Source organism: Nannospalax galili, unplaced genomic scaffold (genome assembly GCF_000622305.1).
Source record: "Nannospalax galili isolate Female #2095 unplaced genomic scaffold, S.galili_v1.0 scaffold1123, whole genome shotgun sequence".
NCBI lineage: Eukaryota > Metazoa > Chordata > Mammalia > Rodentia > Spalacidae > Nannospalax > Nannospalax galili.
Window position 1 is genome coordinate 48,031 of NW_008349192.1, and position 10,701 is coordinate 58,731.

A 10,701-nucleotide genomic window follows, 5' to 3' on the forward strand; every position below is an offset into this window, starting at 1 on the left:
ACTGCTCTTGCAGAGGACCCAGGTTCGATTCCCAGCACCCACATGGCAGGGCTACGAACTCTTTAACTCCAGTTCCAGGGTAATCTGAAGCCCTCTGCAGCATTGAATGACACAGGTGCACTCACTTACATGCAGGCAATACACTCATACACATAAAATAAAAATAATAAATAAAAAATAAAAAAATAAAATACTATTAAAAAAAAGTTTCTAAGCTGATGGTCCCTTGACTGGATGGTTCTCTTTGGGCTGGGTTTTTAGCTCCTCTTTAGTTAACCCATGGGCAGCTCACCACCTCGTGACACCCAGCTGACCCATCTCCTATTTACCTGCATTCTTGCCTTTGCCTTTACACCAGTATTGGAGGAGAATGGGGAGAAAGAGGAGGAGCAGCAGGAGGAAGACCACTGAGACCCCGATCAGCACCTTCTGGTATGTTTCCAGTCCTAGGGTAAAAGTAACATCAGGAATGAAGAATGGTTCTGCTTACCTGAGTACCTACTGTGTGCCAGGTCCATACTGGGTCTTTGCATTCACCGCCTCTCCCCATCATAACTACACAACATGGGATGGTCTCCTCCCCTCAGCCAGTTTACAGATGAGGACACAAAAGTACAGAGAGACAAGTCACCTATCCCAGATCACCAGAAGGAAGATGCAGGGCTGGGGTGTGAAGCTCGTAGTATGACTTCCAGCCTTGTTCTGTTTATAACAGATCAGCCCTCTGAGCTGGAAAGAAAAGATCTGAACGCTCTGTCACAGTTCTGCATCGATTACCCTGAACAAAGCCACTAACACTGAGGCACAGGGGACGGGCTCTTTGCAAAATTGGGACCTAGAGGCTGTGAGACCTCTTCTCCCAGGAGGTCACAGCCAAGGACAGCAATGAAAGAACTTGAAGGTCTGGGTCAGCCCTTTTCATTGTACTTCGAGAAGCTGAGTAGCAGATTGAGGAGGGTTTTTTCCCCAAGTCTGAATCTCAAAAGCAACACCTTGATCTTCATTCAACAATCAATAAGGTTTGTCCAGGAGGCTGGAGGCTGGGAGGAGACTCTATCAGGGATCCCAGAAACCACAGGGTATCAGAGGCTGGTGTTCAGGAGGACGGGATCCAGAAACTGGGAGGCATTGAGCTGCCTGTGGGTTAACCAAAGAGGAACTGAAGGCATCAGCCCAAAGAAAACCACCCAGTCGGGGCACAGTTGACTTAGAAACATTTTTGCAGGGCTTCCTGTTAGGATCTCGGCTTAACTCCACCATCCTGGAAAGCGTTTATCATTGAGGCCCTAGCTGGGGAAGTAGCAGATAGGCTAAGGGGAGCAATTCCAGGCCTTCATCTCCTTATCTCAAGTGGAGGCTCCACTAATCCCACAACTATCTCATTACTTTGCTGTGCCCACTTCCCAGGGGAGCTTTCACCATTCTCAGTGCCAGCCTCAGTGGTGGTGGGGGACTTGTCCTCAGGATCTGCTAGAATGGGATGGAGAGGTGAAGAAGTAGAATCTGCACTCACCAACCTCTGTCTGTGTAGGAAACCAGGATGCCAGGCCCTAGGGTGAGATGAGCCTCAAACCTTTTAAGTCCAGGCTGCATTCTCTGCTAAAGAGAGGGGTACTGAAAACAGTGGCTCTGATAATCCCTGGCTTGCAGAATACTGCTAGACTGGCAGGAGGAAGTGGCTTGGTCATAAAAGTGCAGGCTCCCTGCTCTGTGGGAAAGAGTCTTGGTCAGCAACCCTTAGCTCATCTCCTTGTCCCAAACAAATAATTCAGCTATCCCTGGCTAAGAGATTAGGCCAGGTTAAAGGTTTACTCCTGAGTTAAAGCTAAAAGTTTACCATGCTTTTAGCTCTAAGAAAGAAAACATTGTGGCCAATAAATTACTGGATGGGTGTTGATAACCTTGAGTAAAACTTTAAGAATCTTTCTGGCACCAACTAACAGACTAAATGTTCTGTTTCTTTGTACCCTAAATCTTTGTATGTGACTGCCATATCACACATGACTGGGATGTATAAAAACCATCCGAATTTTAAAATAAATTGTCCTGTTGGGAAGACACAGGTCCCAGAGTTTATGACTCTGTTGCTGATCAGACCCTCTGCTCCAAAGCCAGCCGGTCCCCCACTAAGCAAAGCAAACCTGAGTCCCGACATGTCTGCTTCTACACCAACCTGGACTGTAAGTGCTTCCCACTGGATCCCACCCTCTGTGTACTAGACTCTGTGACCCTGGAGTTTTAGGACTGCCTATTAGGATCTCAGCTCAACCCCTACTATCCTGGACAGTTTATCACTGAATGTTTAAGGAGGATTGAGAGTCTGAGTGACTCAGAACTGCCTGGTTGAGTCTGCTTCCTGTGCACCACAAGTCTTCCATGACCAGCTGTTCGAGGGGTGTCTGTGACCCATGAGGCTGGACCCAGAGCACTCAGGAAGTAAAGATAAAATCAGGTGAAAGACAGAGGCTGATGTTGGAGACTCGGTGCCTGGTCACACTGTCAGTTGTGTGACATTGCCTGGAGTTCCAGGCACTCTCCTGGCTCTTCTAAATTCTAAAGAAGTACACAGGGATGCACATGCCTCACAGGATCCTCTGGGCTCCTTCTCTCTAAGGGGAAAAATCCTCTCTGCCTGGGCTGCTTTAGAGATTCCTCACTTCTGCCTCAGACCACAGCTATTCTTGGGGCAGGACCCAAAGGAACCCTGTGAGATCAGTAAGAATGGGGTCATGGATTCTCACCTGAGACCAAAACCTTGAGGGAGTCACTGGGCAGTGACCACACCCAGGGAGTGTTCCTGAAATATCCATAGCATCTGAAAGTTCCATTGTGCCTGGCAGTCACAGAGTCTACGTGGAAGAGGGCCTGGAACTGTCGATTGTGATGTTGTGAGTCCAGAGTGAAGGAGAGACTGGGTTTTCCTTCCTGGATAAGAATGAAGGTGCCAAATCCCAGCTCTGACCAACACTGGAAGGTTATGCTCACTCCTAAGGTCACTACATGGCTAGGAAGGACTGACAGGCTGGGGTTTTGGTAGACTCCTAGGAAACAAGGAGTCAGCATGTTAAACGAGCTCACACTTCTCACATTGTTCTCCAGAGGTGGGGTTTGAGAGAGGGATAACCTGGAAAGTCAACCCCTTCTGAGGGAGAACCAGCACTGGGACCCCTGAGTGTCCTCTCACCTGTCATCACAAGCTCTAGTGGGTCACTGAGCTCTGACCAGCCAGCGGGGCTGCTGTAGCGGCAGCGGTATCGCCCTGCATAGTCCATTGTCATGAATTGGGTGGAGAACTTGGCCTTGTTCTTGATCAGAAGTGGATACTGTCTGTCCCAGGGAATTTGGCTTCCCTCTTTATGCAGCTGGTACTCCAGGCTCTCGAAGGTTCCCTGACACCAGATGGTCACAGGCATATTCTTTGCAATCACAGAGCTTGGCTCAGGCCAGATAATGGGCTTGGGGAGAGTCCCTGCAAGGCAATCAGAGGCTAGGTCCAAGAACGTTACTCCCTCCAAACCCTGCTCCCAGGATAGGGTCCTCACAGACATCTCCAGAATCATCCTATGGATTTCTTCCATTTCCCTAGTGAATGGATGGGGCACTGCAGAACATAAGGTCACTTGATCTCTAGGGTGAAGTAGAGGGTAGGGAGATGGCTGGAGATGCACTCACCTGTCAGTGCTGCAGTCCTGATGCTGAGCCCCAGTCCTGGAAGAGAAATCCCTCTGAGAGCTTTGTCCCTGTATCCTGAAAGATCCTCTCCTTCCTGCATACTCCTGATCCCCTGGGGTCTGCCAGTGGACTCATACCCAGCTGAGGGGTACGGTCCCTTTCAGAATGGAGAGTCCATTCCCCATTTTCATCTCTCACCGAGGCTGAGCAGGGCTGTGAGCAGGGGGGTCATGGTGACTCCTGGTTAGCAATCTGAGCTGTGGTAGTGTTTGGTGTGGCTGTTTTCTGTGGTGCAGAAAGACAGGATGTTGTTCTGAGGACAGGTCTGCTCTGTCATGGGACTGACCCACCAGCAGCATCACAGGAAGGGGAACTTCTCTTCCAAGAAGTTATTTTTATTCTTCAGTGCAGTAGTTTGGTGAAGAACTCAGATCTCTGCAGGGCATTTGTGGGTTTCTGTATTTCATTTCAGTAAATGACGTCGAGGCTCCAAGCTTGCAGAACTCCTGTTAGTCCAGCATTGCAAGTTCCCTTTTTCAGTGTAACAAACAGTGGCTTAGAACAGCACTGAGGTATCATCTGACCAGCAGAGGTCATAAGTTCAAGGTGGCTCTCTAGTCCCATGTGACATGCTACTTAATGGTTGGAAAGGCAGGCCGTGGTATGCTTCCTCTCTGCCTCCTCTCGTCTTCCACATCCTTTACGGTCCGTTTCTAATACGGCCAATGCTCCCTTTTTCCAAATCTGTGTCATCTTCTCCCTTCTTTGAGTCTGACCATCTTGTCTTCATCGTTCCCTTTTAAGGACCTTTCTTGAAATTGAACTTCTGTGTATTTCATATATCTTTTAAAAATATTTTATTTATTTTTATATGTATGAGTGTTATGTCTACATGTGTGTAAGTCACCTGTATCGTGCAGTGCCTGCAGAGGTCAGAAGAAGGCGTCATATTTCTCTGGAACTGGAGTTACAGATGGTTGTGAGCTGCCATGTGGGCGCCAAGAATCAAACCTGGCTCCTCTGTAAGAGCAGTCTGTGCTCTTAACTACTGAGTCATCTCCCCAGTCGCAATATATAACATCTTAGTCATCTTTATACTACCTTCCCCACTGGGAAACCTCCCGCAGCTGCCCGCCCCCACTGGATTTCACGCGTTCTTTCATTTATGTTAGGGCCTATGTCCCTCAGTGCATCTCTAAACTCCCATCAATGGAGCTCCCTCATACAATAGAGGGCAATGAACACAACAGGTCACAAGTAGCCAAAGCAGAGAGAATAAGAGTCTACAGAGTGTGGGTCCTTGCATGGGACTCCTACTTTACTTCACCCACCCAGGGCTTTGGGACCATTGCAGAAGAGAAGCTGGAAAGATTGAGGAGCCATGGGAGGAGGTGCAAGCCATTTGGAAGTTGAGTCCTATAAGCTACAGGGACCTTGCTTATCATGAACTTATATTGTATAGATATCACTTGGACAAATCCCTCTTCCACATCCTTAATGAAAGCACATTCTGTCATCTGAGGTAATGTGGTCACAAGTTCTGGACATGAGATGTTGACTCACTTGACTCCATTACCCCGCTTACGGGAGGAATTTTCTCTTCTCCCACATTGCCTTTCCTTCCTGGTTTCTCTTTTCCGATGGTCAGAATATTAGCATCTACCAAGGTTGCTTTTTTGCTGTGGAATGCTGTCCTCTGAGCATGACATGGACATTATCCCCTTGAACTCTCAGTAGCTGTGATTGCCACAAATGATCTGCAGAGGGCTGAGGCCAATATTCTTCCATCAGAGAGGGTGGGAGAGGCTCTGGATGCTCTTCCTCTTACAGGGGTATGCATTAGCTAATATTTTCAGGGGGATGTAGGGAGAGGGAGAAGAAGAAGGAGAGGAAGAGGTGTGGGGGAGAGAGCGATAGAGAGAGATTCTCTTTGTTGATATATTTGTTCGTAAATGTCCCACGCTAAGTTTCCTCCTAACAATGTTTGGTTAGTGATCCCTGTTATACTCATTGTTTCACACAGCCACAGCACTTGGGTGAAATGGTTCTTTTGCTCTGTCACTAGTTCATTATCTGTGGTGAATAGGTGGTTTGTTGATGAATAATATTAGGGTATCCAGGACTTCCAATAAAATGATTAATGTTATATTTAAAACGAGTTCTCTGTTTTCCATCCACTTTCTGTCTCTTCATAGTAAGGAACTGTTATTCTGGCAGAGAAGAGAGTGTTCCTCATAAAAGCTTGCAGTCGTATGTCAATTAACAAAATACAAGATTTTTCAGTACAAATGTTTTTCCCCAATGTAGGCAAAAGGAAACAACAGAAGAAAGAGGTTGAGTTGTATCCTCAGACAGCTTGCCATGTAGAGTCCACATCCCACGAGCCCTGGTGCAGGGGGTGTATCCCTGCATGACCTGGACAAGGTTTGTGTAGGCACTGGCTAGTCGTGTTCTCTCTTTTCTGTTCTCAATAGATGGATGAGGGGAGCTTTTAATTCCAGAACCGAAACATCTTTTTGGAGGAGAAAGAGGAAGGAGGAATGAGAGCAAATTCAGAATAAATTTGAGCTGGTGGCCCAGAAGTCAAAGAAGCAGAGATTTATAGAAAAGCTATAAGTCTAAATATCAAACACTTGACTAAAATCACTGAATCTGGGTGTGAAGCAGGTGTGTTTAGCTCTCCATGGAATACTCTGTTGATTAGATCAGACCTTACATCAGGTCTGGTAGGCAGTCAGTTGTGTTGGTATCAACTTATGAAGACTGAATTCTCACTGAGGATAATCATCTGTGTGATGGTTTATCTATGGTAGTTTCAGTCCCAGATTGTGAAATATCTGATATTTCCTAGAGAGAATGCTGAACACTGGGGGACTGGAACCCAAGAACACCTTCCAGGCAGGTCCTCCCTGTGAAGGAAGCTGCTGAGGGAGTCCTCTGCACAGGTATTTATGCTGGTGTCCATCATCAGCATCACCAACTGCAGGCACCTCGTCATGCACCCAGGACCCTGAAATTCTTTCTTCCCTTTTACCCTGTCCTAGTCCATCATTTGTATTTCTTAAGCAGACTTTCTTCACTTACATGAATGTCTGAGGACCTGCTTTCAGAGTTACCCTTGACAGAATGGGATTCATTAAGAGTATTATATTTATTATTCTTATTTTAGGTATGTGATTGTATTACCTGCATGTATGTAAGTGCACCCATGTCATGTAGTGCCCAAGGAGGTTAGAAGAGGGTGCCGGATTCCCCTGGAACTGGAATTACAGTCATTGTTAGCCACCATGTGGGTGTTGGGAATCGCACCCAGGTCCTCTGCAAGAGTAGTCAGTGTTCTTAACTGCTGAGCCATCTCTCCAGCCCAAGAATGGGATTCTTAAAGTGCATGTCCTTTTCCATGACATGTTTCTGCTCCTCCTGTTCAGTGTGCCTTACCTTACTCAGTTCCTGGACTTTTTTTTGGCTTTGTGTATTTTCTCTTCCATCCCCAGTTATTAAGAAATATGTATGCATGTTGAACTCTTGCTATCTCAGAAAAGGAAGTATTGCAAAGTAGAAATGCTCTGTTGTAACAGAAAGTCTATTATTAGAGGCAAAAGAGAATGATTGAAAGGGATTATACAAGTAAATGTGAACATAAACACCCATTGGTCTTTTGAGGGATGTTTAAGGTAGGGCAGGACAAAATGAATCACCTGTGGGTTTGCTGAGGTTACAACAGATGAGGGAAAGAATGGAATGGACAAGGTAAGCGATATGGTTTCGTCTAAAAGAGACAAAATCATGGAAACAGAGCTATTATAGCATCTCATGACACGATTGGCACTAAGCATAGAGAAACGAAATTACTACAGGAATGAAAGAGCCTGTTTGATTCCTGAGTGTGATCTCACAATAATGAAGTTTTCACACGATGCTCAATACTCTAGTGGAGGTCAATGAGTGAATACTTCTTTGGTTAGTTTGGAGACATGGTTATTCTGAAATTCATTAGAACCCATCTCTAATTTTCATTCACATTGTGTGACATTGGCAAATTAACTTTCGACTGTAACCTCATGTTAGTTCTCAAGAATGAGCTTCTCATTAGACTGATTTGTTGGGACAGTTTATTCATACCTGGGGCATTATCAACATGCTGGGTGGTGGAGGATTCTCCATGATAGATGGATTTTCCCCTCAGTTTGGTGGTTACAAGTGTGTGATAGGCTCTGGAATTCTTTGTCCTGTAAAACTCGCTCATCATCATCTGTACTGTCAGATGAGTAAACCTGAGAAAATATCTGCCTCAGAATAGAGTGGATCTCATCTCGTCTTTGATGTCTAAATGGGGCTTGCTTTCACTGTGCACAGTGGTGAGAGGTCTAAAAACCTTCAAGGGATGTCTGGGTTTGGTAACTTACGTTGACAGACCTAAACCTAAATGACAGACTGCACAAGATCTGATGGGGCTGTATGGTAGGGTGTGGATTGGGAAGAGGGTATTAAGATGACTAAGATGTTTTGTATGGGGGCTGGAGAGATGGCTCAGTGGTTAGGAGCACTGACTCCTCTTGCAGAAACCCTGGGTTCAGTTCCTAGCACCCCCATGGTGGTTAACAACTCTACTCTGTTTCTTCAGTTCTAGGAGATCTGATGCCCGCTTCTGACCTCCTCTGTCATTACAGAACATAGGTGCACTTACATAGGTATAGGCAATACACTCGTATACATAAAATAAAAATATAAATAAATATTTTGAAAAAGGTTTTTTTATGAAACATAAAGAATTCAATTAAAACACACACACACACACACACACACACACACGCAAATCTGTCACCCAGACTCACTGTGTTATGACCAAATTTGAAGCATGAAGTCAACTTGGTCTTGGGATTTTATAAACAAGTCTTCACTTTTAATATCTTCACTTATGGCTATTTGCCTTTTGTCAGGGACATTCTCTGCATTAAAATTACATTTCCATCATGTGTTTTGGTTAACTCCAGAATCCCAGCTACTTGGTAAACTGAGACAGAAAGACCTTCATTTCAAATCTCTGCTGGGATGATTTTGTAAGATTGTGTCTCAAGATATAGCTTGCTTGTGGGATGTATTCCTAGCATGCACGAAGCCCTTGGTTCAGTCCATACTGGTAAAAGTCAACCCATTTCCTGACTTGCAATGTGCTCACTACATATCTGTCTGCAGGTGTGCTGATTAGATGATCAAGCAAGTTTTATGCTACCATCAACTCAATGACAATACATGGAAGGAGTACCCTAGAGTTTCTCTAAGTTTCAGTTTTTTCCTTGTTACAAGGTGTGAGGACAAAAATACCCAGATCTCATAGTTATCCTTTTAATCAATTTGTCTCCTGTGTCTCTCGTCCCTCCCATGCTCCATAGACCCTGAATTATTATGACACTGAATGTATCCAGGTGTCTGGAAGACAGGTATTTCTCTCTGAATTTCTACTCCATTTTAGTTATATTTTTATTTTTAATCATTTGTTCTTTTGAGATAGGGACTTATGTAGCCCAAGATGGCCTTAAACTTACTAAGCAGCTAAGGATGACCTTCCACTCTGATCCTCCTACCTCCACCTCCAGAATTCTGAGATTATGAGTATCCAACACTGTACCCGGCTTGGTCATCTTTCTCTAGGTTTATTACCTCAGTGATAGTCTTACAAATGTGGTCACCCAAAAAACAGTGTTTCATAGACACTGAGTGTGTGCAGCAGTGGTTGTCAACTCACATTCCAAATACTTTTATGCCAAGTGTCAAAATGCCTCCTTCCTAATACAGGTGATGGGAATTTAGGATTACTGTTGATTCCCTCTGAGTGTGATCCCTCATATCTAAGTAAAGATTCCTTGTAGATGGGATGGTTAAACTCACAATTTATCTGCAATTGTCTATCTATCTATCTATCTATCTATCATCTATCTATCTATTATCTATCATCATCTATTATCTATCTATCATCTATCTATCATCTATCATCATCTATTATCTATCTATCATCTATTTATCTATCATCATCATCTGATTATCTCTCAACCCATATATCTACCTATTTAGTATCTACCAATCTATCACCTATCTTTCTTCTATCAACTATTTTTTATCTATCATCTATCTATCTATCTATCTATCTATCGATCTATCTATCTATCTATCTATGTATCTATCTATCTATCTATCTATCTATCGATCTATCTATCTATCTATCTATGTATCTATCTATCTATCTATCTATCTATCTATCTATCTATCTATCATCTAACTATCTATCATCTATCTGTCTATAATCATCTATCATCTATCTATCATCTATCTATCTATCATCATCATCTGATTATCTCTAACCCAGATATCTACCTATTTAGTATCTACCAATCTATCACCTATCTTTCTTCTATCATATCTATCTATGTATCTATCTATCTATCTATCTATCTATCTATCTATCTATCTATCATCTAACTATCTATCATCTATCTGTCTATAATCATCTATCATCTATCTATCATCTATCTATCTATCATCATCATCTGATTATCTCTAACCCAGATATCTACCTATTTAGTATCTACCAATCTATCACCTATCTTTCTTCTATCAACTATTTTTTATCTTTTATCTATCATCTTATCTATGTATCTATCTATCTATCATCTGTCAATCATCTATCATCTATCTATCTATCATCTATCTATCTATCTATCTATCAAATCTATCTATCTATCTATCATCTATCTATCTATCATCTATCATCTATATCACTATCAATCATCTAGCAATCAATCTATTTATCATCTATCTATCTCACTATCGTCTATCTATATCTATCATCTGTCTATCTCTCTAGCTATTTATCTTCCTGTCATCTATCTATCTATCTATCATCTATCAATCAATCAATCCTATCTTTCCATTAATCCATCCATCCATCCATCCATCATCCTTCTATCCATACACATGTATGTGGTATGGTTATTAAAGGATCTGAGCTGTTGTTCAAACTGTAATTCTGTC

At 43.4% G+C, this 10,701-nt stretch overlaps 1 protein-coding gene across 1 annotated transcript in view; it reads right to left on the reverse strand.

Moving 5' to 3' along the window:
* Positions 1 to 10,701, reverse strand: part of LOC103744701 (leukocyte immunoglobulin-like receptor subfamily B member 5) — a 37,229-nt gene that overhangs the window by 6,430 nt on the left and 20,098 nt on the right. Inside the window, 6 exon segments of the mRNA XM_017801486.2 lie at positions 330 to 446; positions 1,420 to 1,470; positions 2,742 to 3,041; positions 3,185 to 3,469; positions 3,673 to 3,829; positions 6,088 to 6,184. Coding sequence (XP_017656975.2) covers positions 330 to 446; positions 1,420 to 1,470; positions 2,742 to 3,041; positions 3,185 to 3,469; positions 3,673 to 3,829; positions 6,088 to 6,184 — 1,007 coding nt within the window.